Here is a 26,921-nt window from a genome sequence, read left to right as displayed (position 1 = left end):
ACATCCACCGGTTCCCCTTTATCCACAGCACATGTAACTCCCTCAAAGAACTCCAATAAATTAGTTAAACATGATTTCCCTTTCACAAAACCATGTTGACTCTACCTGATTACCTTGAATTTTTCTAAATGCCCTGTTATAGCATCTTTCATAATAGCTTCAAACATTTTCCCTAAGACAGGTGTTCAGCTAACTGGCCTGTAGTTTCCTGCTTTCTGTCTCCCTCCCTTTTTGAGTCAAGGAGTTACATTCACTATTTTCCAATCTAACGGAACCTTCCCCAAATCTAGGGATTTTGGAAAATTAAAACTAACGCATCAACTTTCTCACTAGCCACTTCTTTTAACACCCTAGGATGAAATCCATCAGGACCCGGGGACTTGTCAGCCCGCAGCTCCAACAATTTGTTCAGTATTGCACCCGTGATGGCCGGACGGCAAAGGCCCCAAGAACCCCGCCTGGTAAAACCTGGGCCTCCAAAGCCCCAACCGCACCCACTGCACAACACTCCCCCCACCCCCCACTAACCGACCCCCCCCCCCCACTTACCTCACCGGGGCCCGGACGATTGTCCCCAGCGATGTCTCCTTCAGTGTTGCTACTTGCCAAGACCTTGACTCTCTTCCGCCCTTGATGGCAACAGGGTTTCTTCTAAGGGGGAGAGGAAGTGCAGGCAGGCTTGGCCTCCTCTAGCCATGGCCTCCTGATAGTTGTGTATGACCTTTTCCTGTAACAAATAAGGGCATGTGTTCATGACAGCCTTGTAATTTTGTTTAGAGAATGTGCCTGTTTGTATGTTGTGTGTAAAATGTGAAGAAGTGAGAGCTTCAGTCATGGGGAGAGAAGAAGGTAAAGAGTGTCTGAGCATGAGGAGGAGGAGGAGGAGTGAAATGTCATGCCATGGTTGCAGAAACAGAACAGAGGAACACGTGTAGGCCTTTAAGCCTTTCAAGCTTGTTCTGCCATTCGGTGAGATCATACTTGATCTGTATTTTAACTCCATCCAGCTGCTTTGGTTCCAAATCCCTTACTATCCATGTCCAACGAAAAATATGAATTTGGATAGCATCTACTGCTTTTTGTGGGAGAGAGTTCCACACTTTCAAAGATGGAACAGGATGTCCCTCCTCCCATCCACTGCCTGAATCAATGCCTCCAAGGAAGCATCTAATGGAGACTGATTGTCAGGTCTTGCAGCCATTAGTGCAGACACCTTCGTTCATGTCTGCAGCCAGAGTGCACCTTTGAGAGGTGCTGGCTGCCACGAAGTTACAGCACTGAAGACCCACTTACTTCCTTCCTCCCACTCAGAAAGGAATGGAAGCAATGAATTCTGCAGGCAGCACTGACTCCTGATGATGAGACTCCATTATCAATGTAGCACGCCCTGCCTCCTGCACCCCCAGTTATGGGTGCGATTGAATTTCTCTGCATGACCTAATTTCTCGGATTACCAATTTTTAAAGACTTGCTTGCAAATAATTCCCAGTTAAATGAAATTTGCTGCCAAACACAGCAGCCAAGAATAACTTCGAGAACAAACCTACAGCAAATAACTAATCTGTAATAATGTCGACAATATATCTGTAAAAATTAATCACTGGTTACCAAACAATTTTGCAGCTGATACCGTTGGTTTGTTCTAAAAGAAAGATAAATAAGGAAATGGAATTTTCTTTTATGCACCAGTCTTGATGAAAAATTCCTATTGATTTCTCATTGAACTCAGAGGCAAGCTGTAGCAGAAGTTCACTGATGCACATGTACCAGTAGCAAAAATAATTACTTGACTATCAGCCAAATTTAGCAATGGATCAGAAAAACAATGCTGAATTTAATACACTGATAGAAGATAGCCTTTTATTTACCAAAGGACTCCAGAAGTGTACATTAACAAATGTTGCTATTTATAAGGAAGTGATAATCCTGCTCTGTACATGGAGCTATAGCGTTTGGGACTAAGTGCGGGTGACTGCTGTAAAATGAATAATCGCTCCATTTTAAACATAAACAAAGCACTCAACCAATTCACGAAAGTTTGATTCTGTTTGTGACAAAACTGCTGACGTTGCGCATTTCGTCCACATTCTCCACAAGTACCATAAATGCCCTAATACAATAGCTCAATAGAAAATGAATTATGATTGCACACAGGAGTAAATTCTGCAAGGTTGCACATCAGCAGTGGAAAAATGTGATTTCCCAATGTGCAGTAACTGTGGCATAGGGCTTGATAGATTTACTCATATACTGTCTCAACACATTTTGTCTGTCTTTCTTCTGGGCTTTTTCTTTCACCTTTTGTTGTGAGCCTCGATCTTTTACTTCCTATTTCTTGACTGGAGTGTGTCTTCAGCATGTCTTATTTTCTTGCTTTCCGTTCTATTGTCTGTCATTTCTCATTCCTGATACGTGTAACTTTTCTGCCGCCTTCTTATTGCTCCCCAGTATTATCTTTCTTTTTTCACTTCTCTGTCCAGCCAGCACATTAGAACAAAGCACATGTTAGCAGCAGGAAATTGCTCTTCGGCCTAGCAAGCTTTCTGTTTTTAAATGGCAACCTCGCTTACCCACCTTCTCATCATGCCCTTCAATCCTGTCTCTCCAAAACATACCCAGTTGCCTTTTGACCTCATGCAATGTGATTGGGCCGACAGCATCAGGAGCCCGCCCGCCGTCAAGCCCAGAGGCGACCTCTCCGGTAAAATTGCAGAGCCGGTCCTGCTGCCGACAAGTGCTGGCTCAGGTCCCTCATTTTTGTCCCAAAGTCGGGGTCCTGATGCCCGTGGTAAAATCCTGCCCATTAAATCTGTTTCTCTCTCCATAGATGCTGAGTATTTCCAGCATTCTCTCTTTTGATATTGAAGAGAATCCGTGTTATTCTTCGGATACTGTGGGTAGAACACTAAACAGAGAAGGATAAATTGGGAGGAATGCCGTCAGTTAAATTTTTTTCAAACCTAAATTACATAGCCCTTCCTGTGTTTTGTATAAACATGACCATGTTTCAGTTATTTTTCACCTGCTTTCATTGTTAGTCACAACACTCTGCTCACTCAAGGGCTACAGATAATATCTTTTTCTGTGCAACACCACATTTATTTTCTGCCTACAGACTCAAAGTTTTTATTATTTTAATTAACAAGATTTAGGATTTACTTTAGAAAATTGTGAAATCATTTTTATTTATTCCAAAGCCTCCCTCCACATCTTCACCCCCTTTCTCGCATGGAAGAGACATTAAACTGAGGTCCCGTCTGTCCTCTAGGTGGACTTAAGAGATCTCATGCAATATATCAAAGAAGAGCAGGGGGTGGGGCGGGGGGGGTTCACCCTGGTGTCCTGGGTAATATTTATCCCTCAACCAACATCACTAAAACAGATAATCTAGTCAGTATCTCATTGCTATTTTTTGGATCTTACTGTGTGTAAATTGGCCGTCTGAGTATTTTCTCTAAATGGCAGGGTATCTTACAAGGGCAAACTGCCCCCATTTTGGGTTTCTTAGTGACTATGTAATATTTTTGACCCGTAGTTTTCAACTCACCTTTTCCTTTCATACCTTCTTTTGTCATATATCTAGAGGCAGATGAGAAGAGACACCTAAAAGCCCCCTCCATAACTGCTGACCTCTCCTGAGCCACAGAACGCAGTTGATTCATTATGTGTACATTTGTTTTCCCTACTTCTTCTTTTACGGCATGGCACAATGGTGCCACCTTCTTAAAGGCTGTCTCCAAGATTGACTGCAAGGTCAGCCAGATTTCTGCTTGCAATGCTGCTGTCACCTCAGCCACGATGGAGAGGCACAAATTCAATCACAGGAGATAAGACCTTTAAAATAATATCAACATCTCCAATTTGTATCTCTGCTTCTGGCAGACGTAAGTTAAATTTCAATTCTGGGTACTGCCTGTGTGGAGTTTGCAAGTTCTCCCTGTGTCTGCGTGGGTTTTCTCCGGGTGCTCCGGTTTCCTCCCACATGCCAAAGACTTGCAGGTTGATAGGTAAATTGGCCATTATAAATTGCCCCTAGTATAGGTAGGTGGTAGGAAAATATAGGGACAGGTGGGGATGTGGTAGGAATATGGGATTAGTGTAAATGGGTGGTTGATGGTCGGCACAGACTCGGTGGGCCGAAAGGGCCTGTTTCAGTGCTGTATCTCTAAATAAATAAATATAAATAAATAAATTTAAAAACTTACCACAAGTCAGCCAAAGGAGTGCAGATAAAATATCGTGGCCTATTTCCTGCAAAAGAAAAACAAATATCTTCAACCATCTTAACTGTACCATTAAGGCACAAACTTCTCATTCCCGTACTCCAGCAGCACCCAAAATTTATCCTCTCCATGGTGATGGGGGCCTGCAAGAAATCTTGGTGCTGTAGAGCTTCCCAAGGCCCTCATCGCCACTTCCTGTGAGCTGTGCCTACATTGCTCCCAATTCACAAGGGCTTCAATTTTCCTTTATTATGGAGCAGGTCTTTCTTTTTGTCTCCTGTATGAACAAAAAACAGGCTGTCATTTGTCCTTTCAGACACAAGAAAGGGCTGTGCAGATTTACCAGAATGATAGTTTGACTCCAAGGGTTAAATTATGCGGAGAGATCGCATATATGGGGTTGTATTTAATGTTCTCTCTAAACTGAGTGCTGCGCACAAGTCGCCTCCTTTATGTTGCCGTGCAAAAAAATTCAAAGAGCCCGCCCACTCCAAAAAAAAGAGGGTACGTTGGCTTTATTTCCTAAAGGTTAAGGGGTGATTTGATCAAGGTTTTCTAGAGATAAAGTGGAGCAGATAGGGTAGAGAGAGTAACTATTTCTGTTTGTTGGGGAGTCTAGGAGGCATAGTCAAAAAATTAAAGCTGGACCTTTCGGGAGGGAAATTATGAAACACTTCTTCACGCAAAGGGTGGTAGAAGTTTTGAACTCGCTTTTGCCAACAGCAATTGATGCGAGATCAATTATTAATTTTAAAACTGAGATTGATAGATTTTTGTTAATCAATGATATTATGGGTCAATGGCAGGTACAGGGAATTAGGTTGCAGGTAGATGGGGCAAAGACCTCCAAAAAGTATGGAGTTAGGTCACAGATCAGCCATGATCTCATTGAATAGTGGAAGAGACTCAAAGGACTAAATGGCCTTTTCCTGTTCCCATGTTCCTATGAGAACTTTTAACCAGACCATTTTACACTATAGACTCACAATAAAGTTATTTTCATGACCAAAGAGGCCTGGTGATTTGGCCTTGCAATTGCAGTCATGATCTTGAAGAGGATTTGTAGCCTGATATATAAATGCAGTGTTGCAAATGGATCTGGCCTTAGGAACATAGGAATATAGGAGTAGGATTCGGCCATTCAGCCCATCGAGCCTGCTCCACCATTGAATACAATCATGGCTGATCATCCACTTCAATGCCTTTTTCCCACCCTATCCCCATATCCCTTTATGTCATCTGTATTGAGAAATCTGTCAATCACTGCTTTAAACATACTCACTGACTGAGCTTCCACAGGCCTCTGGGGTAGAGAATTCCAAAGATGCACAACCCTCTGCGTAAAGAAATTTCTCCTCATCTCAGACCGAAGTGGCTTCACCCTTATTTTAAAATTGTGTCCCCTGGTTCTAGACTCTCCAACTAGGGGAAACATCTTACCGGCATCTACCCTGTCTATCCCTTTAAGTATTTTGTAAGTTTCAATGAGATCACCTCTCATTCTTCAAAACTCCAGAGAATACAGGCCCAGTTTCCCCAAGCTCTCTTCAAAGGACAGTCCTACCATCCTGGGAACACGTCTGGTGAATCTTGGTTGCACTCACTCTTTGGCAATAATATCCTTCCTAAGGTAAGGGGACCAAAACTGCACACAGTACTTCAGGTGCGGTCTAACCAAGATTTTATACAATTGAAGCAAGACTTTGCTACTCCTGTACTCAAATCCTCTTGCGATAAAGGCCTTCTGGTGTTTTCAGTGACTTTGATCAGTATCAGTAGAGGGCTTTCTCTGCATCCTGTTGAACTGTGCAGAGACAATTTTTCTAGCATGTTGATAGTCCGAATTGAAAAGTCATGACAAGAAGTCCTAAATTCAGCTGTATTTTCTGGCCATCTGTTTACCACAGTGTAGCTAAGATGTGATTACTGAGTTTGTTTTATTTTGTTGATGTGGAAGCTGGGGTGGAGGGTTTGTAATCTATTTTATATTTTCTGCTCATTCATTCTATCTTTGAGAATCCCCACACCATGATACACCGTGTCCCCAGCCGAAATGGTGGGGAGGCGGCCTCCTCACAGGTCTCTGAATTGCCATTGTGAAAATAACTGAAAAGGTGAATGGCAATTGTTTAAGAGTGGTTTTTCTTCCCTGTGTGAAGCTGCCCCAATTCTGCTTGTCCTTTACCCTTTGCAGCACAGCAGAGGTTAGCAAGTCAACATATAGGTGATCATTGGAACAAACTTGTGACGTACCATTATGTGGCACAGTGTATTTGTGTCTGAGAATGCTACATCACTGCACTATACCCAAGTGTTTCAACTGAAGAAAGCTTGCTACTTTGGCAGAAGAGAGATGGATAGACAAAATTGCAGTCAGTCTTTCTCAACAGAAGTATTGACCTGATCCCACTCGCACTGAAAATGACAAAATTTGTCACCCCACTGTCTGACTCTGTCTATATCTGGCTGCAGTGATTCAGTGGCTATTTGCTTTTTGGATGAGGAGTTAATCACACTGTGGAAGATGTTGTTCTCTGAAAAATGATTAACATCAGTATTGATGTCCTCCTCCAGGTCACTGATTAAGACAAATAAACATGCACGCTTTCACAGAGAATCCATGTATTGAACTTGTGAAAGAGGGTGATTATAACTAACAGCTCTGATTATAAATGCACCACATCATATACTGCTGTGCAATGGAAATTGCTGAGAAGATTTGAGAAATGACCCCCGATGTTAATTGAGATAACATTCTATGACTGGCCCCAATGCCTCTGGGCTAGGAAAGGTAAAAGCTAATCAGGCTTCCTCCTTCTGATCATCAACCAGAGACTTTTGTTAGAAATGTGTGCATGGAAAGACATTGAGTGGGGAAAGTTGAACAAACCCCTCTCACAGTCAAACAACCTGCTGTTCATTGCATGTGTTCAAAATGGCAGCTGGTGCCAGTGGAAGCCAGTTTGAGGTCAACCTTCAGGAAGAAAGGAAAGGGAGAAATTTAGGATAAAATTAGAGGAACATGTCTTTCTAATGACCTGACATGTATGTCCTTGAGAGAGGCACTTAAAGCTAACATAATGGCTTATACTATTGCCAGCTACTCTTGGAGCCTGAATTTTATGGGTTTAACGGCGTGCGGTAAGTCCATTGAAGAGAAGAAGGAGCAGCGGGACCCTAGGGAAGCCTTGCGAAAAGGTGCCCCGAACACCCAAAAAGCCACGAACGTCTCCTCGGCCGCAACTTCAAAGTGCCAGCGGGAGATGGCTCGGAGAGCATCTGCAGCGCACTGTCGGCAATGCTGGTACAGGCGCCCGAGGATGTTGCTCACCTCCCGAAGGATGCGGACGAGATTTCCAGGCGTCGATGGTGGGAACAGAGGAAATGGCTTATTACCTGCACCCCCTTTCCCCCCCTTCCACCCCCACTTCCCCTTCCCAGCTCCACTCTCTCAGCTCACCCCCCCCAGCACCCCACTCCCCCCTCACAACCTCGTCCCAGCCCCCACCTCGCACCATCTTCCCCCTGCACCCCCTTTCTCCTGCACCCCCCTACCCCCTTACAGCCCCCTTCCCAGCTCCCCCTCGCACCCCTTTCCCTCCACCCCTCCCCCTCGCGCCCCCTCCTCCCACCGGCATCATCCTACACCTGTGTCGGGGCCCTAACAACCCCACTGCCTTGTGGGCGTCTCGGGAGAGACCAAGGCTAAGGGAGTAAACCCTAACAGAAGATCCGGAGCAGAACCCCGTAGGCGGTCATGTGTCACCTTTGGCATGTTTCCGGCAGTTCCTGCAGCCATACCGATGCCAAACGTCGCACTCTGCACTCCTTTGGACCCCACCAGAAAGGCCGAGAGGGAGGTTTTGACGATTGGGCAACTCTCAACCTCCATAAATTCGCCCAGGCATGCGCCATGGAGAGGTCACTCCATAGTCGCCTCACAGCGACTGAAACAACATGGAAGGCAGCAGTTACGGGTTATATTTCCAGCTAAATTGGCGTAGAAACTGGGCGCCATGGGTTGCCTTTGTCGGTGGGAGAGGTCATCGCACCTCACTGGACAGCTACCGCCCGCCTCAAACCGGGCAGCCCCCGGTCAATAAGGTTCTGTCCCGCCACAGCCTACCTGCTTCAATGGGTGCTTGGAGCTCAGGGTCATTGCCCGAAAGGTGGACTGCAACACCGCATCAAACAACACGAAAAAAGGAAAGAAGGTACCAGCCCTTCGCTTTGCAAGCTGGAACGTCAGAACTATGTGTCTTGGCCTGTCAGAAGACCTTACACAAATCAACGATTCTCGGAAGACCGCCATCATTAACAATGAACTCAGTAGACTCAATGTAGACATTGCAGCACTTCAGGAGACTCGCCTCCCCGCGAGTGGATCTCTAGCAGAGCAAGACTACACCTTCTTCTGGCAGGGCAGGGATCCTGAAGAACCAAGACAGCATGGAGTGGGCTTCGCCATCAGAATCACCTTGCTCAGCATGATAGAGCCTCCCTCAAATGTGTCGGAACGCATACTGTCCATCCGACTGCTCACCGCCTCTGGTCCAGTACACCTACTCAACATCTATGCTCCAACACTCTGCTCCCCACTTGAAGCTAAAGATCAGTTCTACGAGGAACTCCATAACATCATGAGCAGCATCCCCAACACCGAACATCTATTCCTGCTGGGGGACTTTAATGCCAGGGTTGGGGCCGACCATGACTCATCGCCCTCCTGCCTTGGGCGCTATGGCGTTGGAAGGATGAATGAGAACGGGCAGAGACTGCTTGAGTTGTGTACCTATCATAACCTCTGCATCACCAACTTGTTCTTTCATACTAAACCCTGTCACCAGGTTTCATGGAGGCACCCAAGATCGCGTTGTTGGCACCAGATAGACCTCATCGTCACAAGGCGAGCCTCCTTAAACAGTGTTCAAATCACACGCAGCTTCCACAGTGCGGACTGCGACACCGACCACTCCCTGGTGTGCAGCAAGGTTAGACTCAGACCAAAGAAGTTGCATCATTCCAAGCAGAAGGGCCACCCGCGCATCAACATGAGCAGAATTTCTCATCCACAGCTGTTACAAAAATTTCTAAATTCACTTGTAACAGCCCTTCAAAACACTCCCACAGGGGATGCTGAGACCAAGTGGGCCCACATCAGAGACGCCATCTATGAATCAGCTTTGACCACCTATGGCAAAAGTGTGAAGAGAAATGCAGACTGGTTTCAATCTCATGATGAAGAGCTGGAACCTGTCATAGCCACTAAGCGCATTGCACTGTTGAACTACAAGAAAGCCCCCAGCGAGTTAACATCCGTAGCACTTAAAGCAGCCAGAAGCACTGCACAAAGAACAGCCAGGCGCTGCGCAAACGACTACTGGCAACACCTATGCAGTCATATTCAGCTGGCCTCTGACACCGGAAATATCAGAGGAATGTATGATGGCATTAAGAGAGCTCTTGGGCCAACCATCAAGAAGATCGCCCCCCTCAAATCTAAATCAGGGGACATAATCACTGACCAACGCAAACAAATGGACCGCTGGGTTCAGCACTACCTAGAACTGTACTCCAGGGAGAATGTTGTCACTGAGACTGCCCTCAATGCAGCCCAGCCTCTACCAGTCATGGATGAGCTGGACGTACAGCCAACAAAATCGGAACTCAGTGATGCCATTGATTCTCTAGCCAGCGGAAAAGCCCCTGAGAAGGACAGCATTACCCCTGAAATAATCAAGAGTGCCAAGCCTGCTATGCTCTCAGCACTACATGAACTGCTATGCCTGTGCTGGGACGAGGGAGCAGTACCCCAGGACATGCGCGATGCCAATATCATCACCCTCTATAAAAACAAATATGACCGCGGTGACTGCAACAACTACCGTGGAATCTCCCTGCTCAACATAGTGGGGAAAGTCTTTGCTCGAGTCGCTCTAAACAGGCTCCAGAAGCTGGCCGAGTGCGTCTACCCTGAGGCACAGTGTGGCTTTCGTGCAGAGAGATCGATCGTTGACATGCTGTTCTCCCTTCGTCAGATACAGGAGAAATGCCGTGAACAACAGATGCCCCTCTACGTTGCTTTCATTGATCTCACCAAAGCCTTTGACCTCATCAGCAGACGTGGTCTCTTCAGACTACTAGAAAAGATTGGATGTCCACCGAAGCTACTAAGTATCATCACCTCATTCCATGGCAATATGAAAGGCACAATTCAACATGGCGGCTCCTCATCAGACCCCTTTCCTATCCTGAGTGGCGTGAAACAGGGCTGTGTTCTCGCACCCACACTTTTTGGGATTTTCTTCTCCCTGCTGCTTTCACATGCGTTCAAGTCTTCTGAAGAAGGAATTTTCCTCCACACAAGATCAGGGGGCAGGTTGTTCAACCTTGCCCGTCTAAGAGCGAAGTCCAAAGTACGGAAAGTCCTCATCAGGGAACTCCTCTTTGCTGACGATGCTGCTTTAACATCTCACACTGAAGAGTGCCTGCAGAGTCTCATCGACAGGTTTACGGCTGCCTGCAATGAATTTGGCCTAATCATCAGCCTCAAGAAAATGAACATCATGGGGCAGGACGTCAGAAATGCTCCATCCATCAATATTGGCGACCACGCTCTGTACGTAGTTCAAGAGTTCACCTACCTAGGCTCAACTATCACCAGTAACCTGTCTCTAGATGCAGAAATCAACAAGTGCATGGGAAAGGCTTCCACTGCTATGTCCAGACTGGCCAAGAGAGTGTGGGAAAATGACGCACTGACACGGAACACAAAAGTCCGAGTGTATCAGGCCTGTGTCCTCAGGACCTTGCTCTATGGCAGCGAGGCCTGGACAACGTATGTCAGCCAAGAGCGACGTCTCAATTCATTCCATCTTCGCTGCCTCCGGAGAATCCTTGGCATCAGGTGGCAGGACCGTATCTCCAACACAGAAGTCCTCGAGGTGGCCAACATCCCCAGCTTATACACACTACTGAGTCAGCAGTGCTTGAGATGTGAGCCGCATGGAAGATGGCAGGATCCCCAAGGACACATTGTACAGCGAGCTCGCCACTGGTATCAGACCCACCGGCCGTCCATGTCTCCGCTTCAAAGACGTCTGCAAACGCAACATGAAGTCCTGTGACATTGATCACAAGTCGTGGGAGTCAGTTGCCAGTGTTCGCCAGAGCTGGCGGGCAGCCATAAAGACGGGGCTAAAGTGTGGCGAGTCGAAGAGACTTAGCAGTTGGCAGGAAAAAAGACAAAAGCGCAAGGAGAGAGCCAACTGTGTAACAGCCCCGACAAACAAATTTTTCTGCAGCACCTGTGGGAGAGCCTGTCACTCTAGAATTGGCCTTTTTGCCACTCCAGGCGCTGCTTCACATACCACTGACCACCTCCAGGCGCTTACCCATTGTCTTTCTAGATAAGGAGGCCAAAGAATAGACTTGAGAAACTAATCGGCACTGACGTTCCATGTAGTGCTGATGGAGTGAGGTGCCATTCTGTGGGTGAAACATTGACCTGAGGCCTGTTCTTGTGGTTCAGGTGGATATTAAATGACTGATGATGCTATGCAAAGAAGTTGAGGGAGCTCCTCCGGTGTCCCGGCCAGTATTTCTCCCTCAATCAAAAACAAATGAGCTGGTCACTCATCTCATTGCTGTTTAGGTATAAATCATTGATGTGTTTTCCTTCATAACAAGAGTAACTGCACTAAAAGAATAATTCCATTGCCTTTATGTGTGAATCAATTGGGATATTTTTATGTAACGCAAGTTCATTTTTTTTCTTCATGCTCCTACTTTGTGCAGGGCATCAAGGAAATGGGCTTAATTTTGGACTATGAGTTCAATGTTGTAACGCGCTTTGAGGCCAAATTGGTAAACAGCCAGCCGGTTGCTGTGAATCACATCACTCAGAAAGTACTCGTTCACTTTCATTTCCTCAGCTCTGATACAATCAACAATAGAAATACTGGTATATTATTCTCAGTGTTAGCAGACTTTAATCCTTCTTTCTGAAAAAGCATGATGAGCCTTAAAATTGGCTGGCCTGACATCCTGGCACAAGTGCCAGGAAGCACTCACCTGTGACCCCTGGAAGTGTGCAGAGTCAGGGAAGTCCATCTCATATAAATAAGGTGCTGATGTCACTAGGGTGTACCTCAGGCCCCCCGACAGAGGGGAAAGACTGAATATATCTGCAGAGTGGGACTCCGAAAAATTAATGGGTTTGCCCAACAGTTCCCTTTGTAATTGAGCAAAATTAAGTTTTAAAAAAATGATCAATCTTTAGGGATTCAGGCCTAAACCTCCAGGTAGATCCCACTTCTGCCAGATAGCAGGCTGGTACACCTCCTCTCAGTCTATGTGTTGGCCATTCAGTGTTAGGCCTGAGGAAATGTACCCCTGGGAATTCCCTGTCGTAGCCATGCCCACCATGACATGGAGAACCCATGTTTGGAGTGGACGGGGGGACTGCTTGTCTGACAGTTGTGATTTAACTTGAAATAGTGCTCAGGATTAGTCTTTTATAGTCTGCTCAGTATCTTGTTGCCTTCTATTAGTTCCCTTGTAATTTGTTTCCTTTCAAGGATGACGACTTTTGAGGTTTATAAACTCTTTCCCCTGACTGTAAGGATCAACTTTGTGACCCTTCTCAGCAATGCTTCCAGGGCTTGGTTTTTTAATGCTTTAGTGATCAGAATGTCATTGTATAATACTTCACGTGCAGCAGAACATTGTTTTACTCATGTTTACTGATTTGGCAATATAGCTCAGCATCTATTTGCTGTATTGGGAGTGCTGCTCTGCAATTGGTGGACAGGGAAGCTGTTAAGTTTACATTACTTTAAGATCTCATACAGACTCATCCCAAGCCAGTTTGAGTCCATGGATTGGTCCTTTTTAAAAATATATTTGTTCTTGGGATGCAGGCAACACTGAGAAAGCCAAATGTTTCCCATCCCTTGTTGCCCTTGCACATTTTCTCTATTGAATTTCATCCACTACAGATTTGCCCATTTGCCAATTTTGTCCATGCCCTTCTGTAACTTGGCTAATATATACCCCATTCTTCATTTAGTATCAGTTGCAAATTAGACAGCCTTACATATGCATTCAGGTGGTTTATGTAGATTGGGAAAAGGTTGAACATCTGCTTGCTTGCTACAAGTGCAGAATGGGTTGTAGTGTTGCAATGTTGGGACTTCCTGTATGCCTGGCTGTCAGAGGCCTGGTGCATCGTTGCGAACTGAATAATTATCTGAAGCGAAAAAATTTGCAGGGCTACGGGTAAAAGATGGGGAAATGGGACTAGGTCAGTTGCTCTTCCAGAAAACTGGCACAGACACGACGTGCTGAATGGCCTCCTGCTGTGCTGTAACCATTCTATGATTTTATTGTATGGTGGCCAGTACACCCACTGAAAGCAAGCATGTCAGCCACTTCAATAGCATGTGTGAGGAATACCTTGGGGTTCCATATTGGGAAATGGCCTGAATGCAGAAGAACAAATTAAGTCTTCAGGATTTTTCACCTTCACCCCATTATAAAGGATGCCAATGGAGGCATTCTGAAGATAAAGAGGCTCCAGTACCACCTGGACTTACCAGCCATAATTGCAATTTGTGGCCTCTGGGGGGGAAATGGATGCCCAAGATGTGCTCCTTGTGGCAAATCGGACAGCATCAGTGCCAGGTCTAAGGCAGCGTCACCAATTATTGGAGAGCGGTCAAGTTAGGTATGACAAAGGAGAGATCACCGTGGCCAAGATTGTCTGTCTTTTGCCAATTCTTGTGATTGCTATTAAAAGGAGAATAATACAGGTGAAGCTAGATCATCAATTGGATGCAGTGACTTTTGGAGATGAAATCATCAACAGAAGGTGGACACTAAACTGTTGCTAAAAACACCTCTTTGAGGGACACCAATCTAAAAGACTTGAAAGTGCTTGATTCCATGTCTTGTGCGAAGGAGCTTAAAGCCTGCCCTTAGAGTATAGAGCAACTATGTCAACATCTGTGCTTTGGCCCACCAAAGCTAGTGATGGATGTGCCCTCATTGACTTGTGGGTCATTGAAAATAATTTCACTGACAGCTAGCACGTCAGGATTATCACACACTGTGACAACCAGAATGAGATGACAGGTTGGCCTGGATGCCAAGAATGTTGCTAATTTTCAAATCATATGCAGAAGCAGCTTCCAATTTCCGACAGATGTAGCTATCTATTTTTGGAGGGCATATCTCAGGTTTGACAGCACAGAAAAAACACAGCTCAGCACAAGCCAATAGCTCTTCATGGAATCCTAGAATCTTATAAACATAAAGAGGCCAATATGCCAGTGCCGTCTCTTTGAGAAACAATCAAATTTAGTCTCACGTCCCAGCTTTTTCCTCCATAATCCTGAAAATTAGTCGCCTTCATGTAAACATCCAGTTGCCGTTTGAAAGTTCCTAGGGAACCTGACTCCACCACTCTTTCAGTGGTGTGTTTCAGATCTTAACAACCCTCTGTGTGAAGAAATTTCTCCTCATTTCCCCTCTAGCTCTCTTGCCAATTATTTTAAATCTATGACCTCTGGTTACTGACCACTTGCCACAGGAAGCAGTTTCTCATGGCTTCATCTATCAAAACCCTCATAATTTTGAATGGCTCTATTAGATCTCCCCTTCACCTTCCCTGCTTGAAGGAGAACAATCCCAGCTTCTCCAATCTTACCATAAATGGAAACCCTCCAGTGTCTTCTTTCTTTATTCTTTTAGGTGAGAGGGAAGGTGACCACAGTGACATTCTGACTTGCAGAAACCTTTGGTATAAACTTACTTAGTATTTATTTCAACCATTTTTGTTTGCAGAAGTGAGGGTCACCGGTGCTAAGCTTGATTATATTTCTCCCATTTATCTGCCCACTTGTACTTATTAAACTTTGCAACTGATGCAGTGCCAGCAGCAAGTGGTAATTGATGAGTAAAATCTTTGGTTTCATTCAGCTGTTGAAAATGAGCCTGTTGTGATAAGACTGCAGAATCTGCTGGAGTACTGCTTTTCAAAGGAAAGCTTCAAGCAGAATAGACGTACAGAAAATTGACACCTCTATTACATAGGACCAGATTCCCCACAGGATTCACTGGTAATGGCAAAATCCATGCACAGCAAATGCACTTCTCTCCGAAAATAACAGCTCTATTCAAGAAAGGAAGCAGACAGAAAGCAGGAAACTATAGGCCAGTTAACCTAACGTGTCACTGGGAAAATGCTAGAGTCCATTATTAAGGAAGTAGCAGCAGGACATTTAAAAAATCATAATGCAATCAGGCAGAGTCAACATGGTTTTATGAAAGGGAAATCATGTTTGACAAATTTATTAGAGTTCTTTGAGGATGTAACAAGCAGAATGGATAAAAGGGAACCAGTAGATGTGTATTTGGATTTCCAAAAGGTTTTCAATAAATATCCACATAAAAGATTACTACACAAGAGCTCATGATGTTGGGAGTAATAGATTAGCATGGATAGTGGATTAGTTAACAAATAGGAAACAGAAAGTTGGGATAAATGGGGCATTTTCAGGTTGTCAAACTGTAACTAGTGGAGTGCCACAGGGATCAGTGCTGGGGCCTCAATTATTTGCGATCTATGTTAATGACTTGGATGAAGAGACTGAGTGTACTGTGAAACAACTGAGGCGGGAGGAATGCACTGTTTTTTCTAGTTTCACTTCTCCACAGGTCACAATATATATTTAAATGTTTATCCAGTTACGGTCAATCATAGAATCTATTTTTATCCCAGAATAACATACATCAACCAGGTTTCTTTAACAAACAACACAATTATCAGTTTATTATAAAACAAGACTTAACCAGTAACGAAGCAAAGCCTTAACACACAGATTGAAATATAAATGTTCCCTTTTACATTAGCCCCTCACAAACACACACACACACCCATACACCCACCGGTTAACTGAAAAGTAGAGCTTTTCTCTTTAGAACTCTGTAACAAAAAAAAAGACAAAAAATACTTTGGCCAAATACTTGCTAATTCTTGAAGAAAAAAGAGAAGATATGGAAAGATGTCAGTTGTCCCTTTTTGGGTTGCCATTCTAAATAAGTGTAGATGGCTGTCGCTGGGATCTTTCTGGAGGTTCTTTTCAGGCGACGTTGAAGATAAGTTTAACAGGCTTTCCAGGAGAAATACAGCATCAGTTTCTTTATTTCTTACACTTGATACTCAGGAAGTTCTCAAAGAGGTGGAAGAGGCTAAGCTGATGGTGACTGCTCTCTTGGCTGGTTTTCTCCAACTGCCTTCAAAACAGTTCACACCCCAACACACTGTCCAAAGCGAAACCAAAACAATAAATCTTGACCTGTCACTTCTCTGTAAATATCTCCCCAAGTCAAAAAGCCCCTGCTGAGTATATATCTGAAGACAGGTGACTTCCAGTAAATGTTGTTTTCAAACAAGATCTCTCAGTGTCCTTTCAATGATCCCAGTGAAAAAAAACCATGGAATCCTTTTCAGTTTTTCCAAATAAAAAAAGTCCATAATTCTAAAATACACAAGTCCTCACTAAAGAGAAACAAAAGATATGGAAGCAGAACAATTTTTGCGAAATTAGCTGACAATACAAAGATAGGTAGGAAAGCAAGCTGTGAGGAGGACACAAAGTGTCTGCAAGGACAAAGAGATAGGTTAAGTGAGTGAGCAAAAATTCAGCAGATGGAGTATAATATGGAAAACTGTGAGGTTATCCACTTGGGTGGGAAGAATAGAAAAGCAGAGTATTATTTAAATGGAGAGAGACTGCAGAATGCTGAGTACAGAGATTTCTTCTTGTCCTTGTCCATGAATCATAGAAGGGTCCATACCTGAAATGTTAGCTTGTCTGCTCTCTCCACTGGTGCTAACTGACCTGCTGAGTCTTTGCAGCATTTCCCATTTTTGGAGCAGAATTATAATATCCGCAGTTTTCCCCTTATTTAGAGCTGTCTTCTATCTGGTTTCCAGGATCGGTTCATTCAAATAGTAATTTGAGCTTCCCGCAAGGGATGTGGGCAACGTTGGCTAGGCCAGCATTTATTGCCAATCCCTAATGGCCCTTGAGAAGGTGGTGGTGAGCTGCCTTCTTGAACCACTGCAGTCCATGTGTTGTAGGTACACCCACAGTGCTGTTGGGAAGGGAGTTCCAGGATTTTAACCCAGCGACAGTGAAGGAACGGCGATATAGTTCCAAGTCAGGGTGGTGTGTGACTTGGAGGGGAACTTGCAGGTGGTGGTGTTCCCATGCAACTACTGCCCTTGTCCTTCTAGGTGGTAGAGGTCGTGGGCTTGGAAGGTGCTGTCGAAGGAACCTTGGTGTGTTGCTGCAGTGCATCTTGTAGATGGTACACACTGCTGCCACTGTGCGTCAGTGGTGAAGGGTATCAGTCAAGCGGGCTGCTTTGTCTTGGATGGTGTCGAGCTTCTTGAGTGTTGGAGCTACACTCTTCCAAGGAAGTGAAGAGTATTCTATCACCACCTTGTAGATGGTGGACAGGCTTTAGGGTGTCAGGAGGTGAATTACTCGCTGCAGGATTCCCAGTCTCTGACCTGCTCTTGTAGCCACAGTACTTATATGGCTGGTCCAGTTCAGTTTCTGGACAATGGTAACCTCCAGGATGTTGATAGTGGAGGATTCAGAAATGGTAATGCCATTGAACATCAAGGGGAGATGGTTGGATTCTCGCTTGTTTGAGATGGTCATTGCCTGGCACTTTTGTTTATTAATTCATGGGATGTGGGCGTCGCTGGCTAGGACAGCATTTATTGCCCATCCCTAATTGCCCTTGAGAAGATGGTGGCGAGTAGCCTTCTTGAACTGCTGCAGTCCATGTGGGGTAGGCACACTTGTGTGGCACAAATGTAACTTGCCACTTATCAGCCCAAACCTGAATGTTGTCCAGGTCTTGCTGCATATGGACACAGACTGCTTCAGTGTATGAGGAGTCGCGAATGGTGCTGAACATTGTGCAATCATCAATGAACGTCTTCACCTCTGACCTTATGATGGAGGGAAGGTCATTGATGAAGCAGCTGAAGATGGTTGGGCCTAGGACATTACCCTGAGGAACTGATGTCCTGGGACTGAGACCTCCAACAACCACAACCATCTTCCTTTGTGCTAGATATGACTGCAACCAGCGGAGAGTTTTCCCCCGATTCCTCTGGCTGGTGAGTCTAGAACCTTGGAACACAGTCTCAGAATAAGAGGTAGGCCATTTAAGACTGAGCTGAGGAGGAATTTCTTCACTCAGAGGGTGGTGAATCTTTGGAATTCTCTGCTCCAGAGGGCTGTGGAAGCTCAATCATGGAGCATGTTCAAGACAGAAATCCGATAAATATCTGGATACTAATGACATCAAGAGATATGGGGATAGCGTGGGAAAGTGACATTGAAATAGATGATCAGCCATGATCTTATTGAATGGCAGAGCAGGTTGGACGGGCTGAATGGCCTCCTCCTGCTCCGAAGTTCCTATGTTCCCACTGATTCCAGTTTTGCTAGGGCTCCTTGATGCTACAATCAGTCAAATGCTGCCTTGATGTAAAGGGCAATCACTCTCACCCCATGGAGTCCTGGAACTTGCTGCCTATAAGAGTATTGGAAGTGGAAATGATGAATGATTTGAAAAATAAATTGGATGCACACTTGAGGGAAGAAACCTGTAGGCCTACAAGGATAGAGTGGGAGAATAAGACTGATTGGATTGCTCTACAGAGAGCTGGCATGGACTCAATGGGCAAATGGTCTCCTGTGCCATAATGACTCTATGACTCCAGCTAACTCAAGAGATGGGGAAGGAATATAGGTAACCTTGCAAGCATCAGAACTTAAAAGAGCTGCAGCTCAACTTAAAGGGATTTTGTTGTTTTAAGGTATGTGACCAAATAGGGAATAAAAATTATTTAGACTCAAAATGTTTTTACAATAGTTTTGCAAGGGTGTTTTGGAGTGGGGGCAGGTTGAAGAAGTAATGGGCAAAAGCTATGTGAGATAATCTCAATGTAGAGGCCAGAGAAAGAGTTTGTGGGCAAGTGGTGCAGAAACCAATTCCTGTTTTTTGGTTGGTGAACTGAAAGTGCCGCTGAGCAAGGTGGGTATAAGGGGCATTGCCCTAACTTGGCATGCCAGAGCAATCTTTCCAGAGGTTGCCAATGCACGATTTCTGTCAGGATGTGAAAACTAGGCTTAATATGGCGGGGCAGGGGAAGGGATTGTAGAAGAAGATGGCACACTTTGAGAAAGCTGGCAAGATAAGACCACCAAACCGAAACATCGACTAGGCTAGATCACAGTGTTCAACCTGAAGCCTTGGTAATTAAATCTAAAGAAACTCTAGTCCTTTTTTCACTTATGTTTCTTATTTCCTGGTCTTTCTAAAGGTTTGGGAAGTGCTGCTTTTTTGCCCCATTGCCCCATGATGTGTAAATACTAAGTTACAACATCATGGATTAATTCATTTAATAGGAGCATAAATTTAAACTGTGAACTCCAAGGCTCCACAATATGTACCGACATGACCCTCAAAGACAAAAGCTTGGACATCCCTTAGATAGTTGGCTCAAGATTGCATGCAGCAAAGTGTTGCTGTCGGCTTGTTCTACAGTTCCTTTCAGCCATGCCCAAAATCTTGCATCTCTTTAGTTTAGTTTAGTTTAGAGATACAACACTGAAACAGGCCCTTCGGCCCACCGAGTCTGTGCCGACCATCAACCACCCATTTATACTAATCCTACACGAACTCCATATTCCTACCACATCCCCACCTGTCCCTATGTTTCCCTACCACCTACCTATACTAGCGACAATTTATAATGGCCAATTAACCTATCAACCTGCAAGTCTTTGGCATGTGGGAGGAAACCGGAGCACCTGGAGGAAACCCACACAGACCTGTGTCTTGCAAACTCCACACAGGCAGTACCCAGAATTGAACCCGGGTCGCTGGAGCTGTGAGGCTGCGGTGCTAACCACTGCGCCACTGTGCCACCCAAATTCCATTGTATCTTTGCACAAACACACATCTCAATAGATCACACATGCAAGCTGCAATTTACAATTGAAAGCCTTGTTGCACTCGTATCTTCCAAGTACTTCACAAATCAAATTATTATAAAACAAATATGATCATTTGCCCAAAACAGGCTGTAGGTTTGGTGTAGTGTATTTACTTCTTCAACTTATAACATTTTAAGAAGGGGACTTCAAATTAATTTAACTCTGCCTAACCCTAAGACAGTGCAATCGATTATGCTCCTGCACTCCTTGAGCTACATTGGCTCCCCGTCTGGCAACTCCTCCATTTTAAAATTTCCATCCCTGTTTCCAAATCCCTCAATGGACTCACCCCTCTCCTATCTCCACTAGCTCGACAACCCTCTGAGATCTCTGCACTCCTCCAGTTCTGGCCTTTTGCTCATCTCTGATTTTCTTTACTCAACCATTGATGGCTGTGCATTCAGCTGCCTTGGCCTGAAGTTCTGGAATTCCTTCCTTAAGCCACTTTTCTACCTCTCTCTTCTCCTTTTAAGATACTCCTTAAAGTCTACCTCTTTGGTCAAGCTTGTGACGAATTGTCTTAATATCTTTTGACATGGCTCAGTGTCAAATTTATTTTTTGATAACGGTCATGTCTGCAGCAGCTCTATTCCACATCCTTTCAAAAGACAGGCATTCCAGGTCATGTGGGAATCCTGCTGGAAGTCAGGTTGGCCCTGCAAAATTCACCAGGGACAGTGGTGGTCATGTTGAACCAGCACAAAAAACCTGTCACACCAAGTTTGTCTTGGTTTTCTCCCAAAGAAGAAAATCTGAGTCTATGCCATTGATGTAAGTTGAAACAGTGCAGATCCCAGCATTGATCTATGGGGAACTCTTTATTACTGCCCAGCACATCAGTGTGAAAGATAAGGCTGAAGCATTTGCAACAATCTTCAGCCAGAAGTACCGAGTTGATGATTCATCTCGGCCTCCTCCTGAAGTCCCCAGCATCACAGAGATGCCAGACTTCAGCCAATTCGATTCACTACGCGTGATATCAAGAAACGACTGAAGGCACTGGATACTGCAAAAGCTATGGGCCCTGACAATATTCCGGCAATAGTACTGAAGACCTGTGCTCCAGATCTTGCTGCGCCCCTAGCCAAGCTGTTCCAGTACAGCTACAACACTGGCATCTACCCTGCAATGTGGAAAATTGCCCAGGTATGTCCTGTACACAAAAAGCAGGACAAGTTCAACCCGGCCAATTACTGCCCCATCAGCCTGGTCTCAATCAGTCAGTAAAGTGATGGAAGGTGTCATCAACAGTGCCATCAAGCGGCACTTGCTTAGCAATAACCTGCTCAGTGACGCTCAGTTTGGGTTCCGCCAGGGCCACTCAGCTCCTGACCTCATTACAGCCTTGGTTCAAACATGGACAAAAGAGCTGAACACAAGAGGTGAGGTGAGAGTGACTGCCCTTGACATCAAGGCAGCATTTGACCGAGTATGGCATCATGGAGCCCTAGCAAAACTGAAGTCAATGGGAATCAGGGGGAAACTCTCCGCTGGCTGGAGTCATACCTAGCACAAAGGAAGATGGTTGTGGTTGTTGGAGGTCGATCATTTGAGATCCAGGACATCACTGCAGGAGTTCCTCAGGGTAGTGTCCTAGGCCCAAACATCTTCAGCTGCTTCATCAATGACCTTCCTTCAATCGTAAGGTCAGAAGTGGGGATGTTCGCTGAAGATTGCACAATGTTCAGCACCATTCGTGACTCCTCAGATACTGAAGCAGTCTGTGTAGAAATGCAGCAAGACCTGGACAATATCCAGGCTTGGGCTGATAAGTGGCAAGTAACATTTGTGCCACACAAGTGCCAGGCAATGACCATCTCCAACAAGAGAGAATCTAACCATCTTCCCTTGACATTCAACGGCATTATCATCGCTGAATCTCCCACTATCAACATCCTAGGAGCTACCATTGACCAGAAACGGAACTGGAGTAGCCATATAAATACCGTGGCTACAAGAGCAGGTCAGAGGCTAGGAATCCTGAGGCGAGTAACTCACCTCCTGACTGCCCAAAGCCTGTCCACCATCTACAAGGCACAAGTCAGGAGTGTGATGGAATACTCACCACTTGCCTGGATGGGTGCAGCTCCAACAACACTCAAGAAGCTCGACACCATCCAGGACAAAGCAGCCCACTTGATTGGCACCCCATCTACAAACATTCACACCCTCCACCACCGACGCACAGTGGCAGCAGTGTGTACCATCTACAAGATGCACTGCAGCAATGCACCAAGGCTCCTTAGACAGCATCTTCAAAACCTGCGACCTCTACCAACCAGAAGGACAAGGGCAGCAAATACATGGGAACACCACCACCTGCACGTTCCCCTCCAAGTCACACACCATCCTGACTTGGAACTATATCGCCATTCCTTCACTGTCGCTGGATCAAAATCCTGGAACTCCCTTCCTAACAGCACTGTGGGTATACCTACCCCAAATGGACTGCAGCGGTTCAAGAAGGCAGCTCACCACCACCTTCTCAAGGGCAATTAGGGATGGGCAATAAATGCATGCCTGGCCAGTGACGCCCACATCCCATGAATGAATAAAAAAAAACTCCAATCTCGCACCCTTAACTAACACCCAATGCTTTCTACCCTGCAGTAGCTTCTTGTTCATTGATACATGCTTTGAGCTTGTGTAACAACAAGCACTGTTTTGTGAATGGTTTTTTGGAAGTCCTGCCAGGTATAACTCATTATAAGGTTTACCACAGGCCACTTGAGATGACACTGCAGGCAGGATATTCCCTTTCTGAATGCTGTGTTGGCTGATACTTAGTAAGTTTTTAATTACATGGATAATTCTCAAGATTTCCCCAGATAATTTCTGTATTGGTCCACTGTGTAGAACAAAGTTATATTCATTCAAATGGATGTGTACTTGATTCGCGTACTTGTCCCTTCATAGATGAAGTGCCCCATCTTGATTTGGTCAGCAAAACCAAATCTGGCGTATAGAGGCGTCTGGGACACTTGTGACTGCAGTTAAGATAAAAGCTTTGTAGAAATGTGCAAATAGTTGGTGAATTGAGCAGTATGTTAGGAGGGCATATTGCAAAACTGTGCACGCCCGACCTCTGATTTACCATCCATTAAAATACAGGTGGAAAGTTGTAGGCTAGTATCATGAACTTTTGCAATACTCACAGCGCACACCAAGGGTACCATTAACTTCTGTGTAAGGGGAATTGCACCATTGTTGGAAGAGTTATCCTTTGGATTAGATGTTATATTTTATTTTTATTCATTCCTGGAATGTGAGAATTGCTGGCAAGGCCAACATTTATTGCCCATCCCTAGTTGGCCTTGAGAAGGTGATGGTGAGCCTTGGGAGTTGTAATTGGAACTGAAACTCTTCAATCATCAGCAAACATACCCACTTCTGATCTTATGATGGAGGGAAGGTCATTGTTGAAGTAGCTGAAGATGTTTGGGCCTCGGACACTGCCCTGATTCCCTATGGCACTGTTGTTCAGTTCGTGAGCTGTCACTGGTGTACAATGGCTGACACAGTCACTTCAAAATCATGTGTGAAATACTGAGATGATGAGTTGCTGTATAAATGGAAGTATTTCTACTGAATGTCTCCAGCCCTGGTCTGACACTACTTTCCTAAACCTCTCTATCTCTCTCCCTGCCTTGAAGATATTCCTTAAAACCTAGCTCTTTGACCAAGCTTTTGGTCACCTCTCCTAATATGTCCTTTGTTTGATAATGCTGTTGTGAAGTGCCTTGACATGTTTTCCTATGTTAAAGGTGCTATATAAATGAACTTTGTTGTTATTGCTGTGTCGTGTACTGTTGAGATGTTGGAGGCATAAACACACATCAAGGGTCACCCAAGTGTCCATCCTGTATCCCATCTTATACATGAACAGATGAATATGCATCATGCAAGTGTAAGGCTGTTTTTTGGGTTCATCTTTTCAAATAATAAAGGTTGCAGTATGAAGTGAAAGTGATAATGTATAAGGTTACCATAGTATTGGCAATTATACAAAGCTCAGGAAAATTGAGCTAATTCTGTGTTTAATCGGGTTGGAGGAAATGCATTGTGGGATGCATAATTTTCTTGGCATTATGAAATACTGGCTAGTCTAACCCTGAACGACCTGAGACTGTTCACCTTAGTTCTGATGTTTTGATTGTTTGACACAGTTTTTACAGTGTCTGACACATGCTGCCAAACATTGTTTTTACATCTCCTGTGGGGAGGCAAAAATATAGTAACTGATGTACATATGCAAGCCTGTCCATTCATTCTTTCTTTTTCCTTCTATCCTTGCTTCCTTTCTTTCAGATGCATCTCTCTCAAAACTAGCATCATAAGATGAAGGTGCTGTGCCTCATTAGCCTGCAATTTAAGCTGTTTATCCCCCGGAAACAATAAAGCAGCCCTTTTAAGTATCAGCTGCAGCTGTTAAGAGCTGTTGCTGTGCACTATGTCCTCACCCTCTATCCTCTTCTGACAGCAGCAGGCTCTTGCTAGAAGACCCAACCTAGCTGGAAGTTGTCTGTGAATACATAATGAAGATAGCCTTGGCAAAATCCTGCGAGGGGGGCCTCGGGTTACATCAGTGAGCATTGAGCTCGCTGCTCTTTGACCCCACTGCTCCACTACCAGGGTTGGAAATACAACCCTCCTGCATTTTTGGCTTGAGGGTAAATTTACAAATTAGTCCTTCTGGCACGGAGTTTCACATAACAGAAGCTCATACTAAGAACTTCAACTCAGAGCTCTGTATTCATCTCCGTATACATCACCTCATTCTTATCCCAGCTTAGCCTGTAATGATAGGCTCGTGTCCCTTGTGCTGAAATATAAATAAATGATGTGTACAATTGAGGCCAGGTTCTTCTTGGATCCAGTATTCTGTATTTTTCTTGCTATTGCCTGTGTCTGTAATTTATTGTGTGAATCAATGGTATGAAAGAGGGGAGAGAATGATAAAACAAAGGCCAAATACTGCGGATGTTGGAAACCTGGAATAAAAACAGAAGATGCTGGGAAATGCTCAGCAGGTCAGGCAGCATCTGTGGAGAAAGAAATAATTTAACTTTTCAGAGAATCGTAAAATCTTGGAAGAAAAAATTGCCTTTTCGACAGCATCCAAATTTACAGCAAAGCCTCTTGAATACCAAGAACTGGTAAATTAACTTAATTCCAGATGTATTGTACAAAGTGCAAGTGTGCTATGATGTACTAAATATGTTTTTTCCACCTTGTTAAACTGCACACTTAACTTTTTTCTCCTTATTATCAGCCAAATCCCCCCATTTCCGTCGCCTGCAGAATGTAGAAGTTAACGCTGGGCAGAACGCCACGTTTCAGTGCACAGCCAACGGACAGACAACCGTCTCTGACAAACTATGGCTGCAGGTAAAAAAAATTAAATAAAGTGGATATTGTTCCAATCACCATAATGTGACATAATTGTCCTTAGCTGGGACTCCAACTGTTTCTCCAGACTAGCTTACAGTAATTGTACAGAGACTCAGCAAGATTGGCAGCCTCTGGAATAATAACTGCTGCCTTAGCTTTAAGACAATTGCACCCCATTTTTACTTCCAATTCACCCTGTTCTCTTCTGAAGGTGACATATCAGAAGTGAGGTGAGGGTGACTGCCCTTGACATCAAGGCAGCATTTGACCAAGTGTAGCATCAAGGAGCCCTGGGAAAATTGAAATCAATGGGCATCAGGGAGAAAACTCTCCATTGGCTGGAATCATACTTAGCACAAATGAAAATGGTTGTGGTTGTCAGAATCCAATCAGCTCAGCCCCAGGACATCACTAGGGAGTTCCTCAGGGTAGTGTCCTGGGCCCAACCATCTTCAGCTGCTTCATCAATGACCTTCCCTCCATCATAAGGTCAGATGTGGGGATGTTCATTGATAATTGCACAGTGTTCAGTCCCATTCACAACTCTGATAATGAAGCAGTCCGTGTCTGTATGCAACAAGATGTAAACAACATTGAGGCATGGGCAGATAAGTGGCAAGTAACATTTGTGTTGTACAAGTGCCAGGCAGTGACCATCTCCAACAAGAGAGAATCTTAACCATCTCCCCTTGACATTCAATTACATTACCATCGCTGCATCCCCAGCATCAACATCCTGGGGGTTACCATTAACCAGAAAACAGCCACATGAATACTGTGGCTACAAGAGTGGGTCAGAGGCTGGGTATTTTACGATGAGTAATTCACCTTTTGACTCCCCAGTGCCTGTTCACCATCTACAAGGCACAAACAAGTCAGCAGATGTTGGAATACTCTCCACTTACCTGGATGAGTGCAGCTCCAACAACACTCAAGAAGCTATTTTTCTTTTATTCGATCTTGGGATTGAAACATTGCTGGCAAGACCAGCATTTATTGCCCCAATCTAATTGCCCTTGAGTAGGTGGTGGTGAGCCACCTTCTCGAACCACTGCAGTCCATGTGGTGTAGGTACTCCCACAGTGCAAAGGCCATTCAGGATAAAGCAGCCCACTTGACTGCCACCCCATCCATCACCTTAAACATTCACTCCCTTCACCACTGGCGCACTGGGGCTGTAGTGTGTACAATCTACAGGATGCACTGCAGCAACTTG

At 44.8% G+C, this 26,921-nt stretch overlaps 1 protein-coding gene across 5 annotated transcripts in view; it reads left to right on the top strand.

Annotated features, from left to right (window-relative positions):
- The window catches only part of LOC137369795 (receptor-type tyrosine-protein phosphatase mu-like), a 991,520-nt gene that overhangs the window by 367,289 nt on the left and 597,310 nt on the right, over positions 1-26,921 (top strand). For all 5 annotated transcript variants that reach the window (XM_068031279.1, XM_068031278.1, XM_068031276.1 and 2 more), the window contains one exon: positions 25,587-25,702. In XM_068031279.1, coding sequence (XP_067887380.1) covers positions 25,587-25,702 — 116 coding nt within the window. The remainder of the gene's footprint in view (positions 1-25,586; positions 25,703-26,921) is intronic.

Source organism: Heterodontus francisci, chromosome 5 (assembly GCF_036365525.1).
Source record: "Heterodontus francisci isolate sHetFra1 chromosome 5, sHetFra1.hap1, whole genome shotgun sequence".
Taxonomy (NCBI): domain Eukaryota; kingdom Metazoa; phylum Chordata; class Chondrichthyes; order Heterodontiformes; family Heterodontidae; genus Heterodontus; species Heterodontus francisci.
Note: the sequence above shows the minus strand (reverse complement) of the source record. Positions and strands in the feature narration are given on the sequence as shown.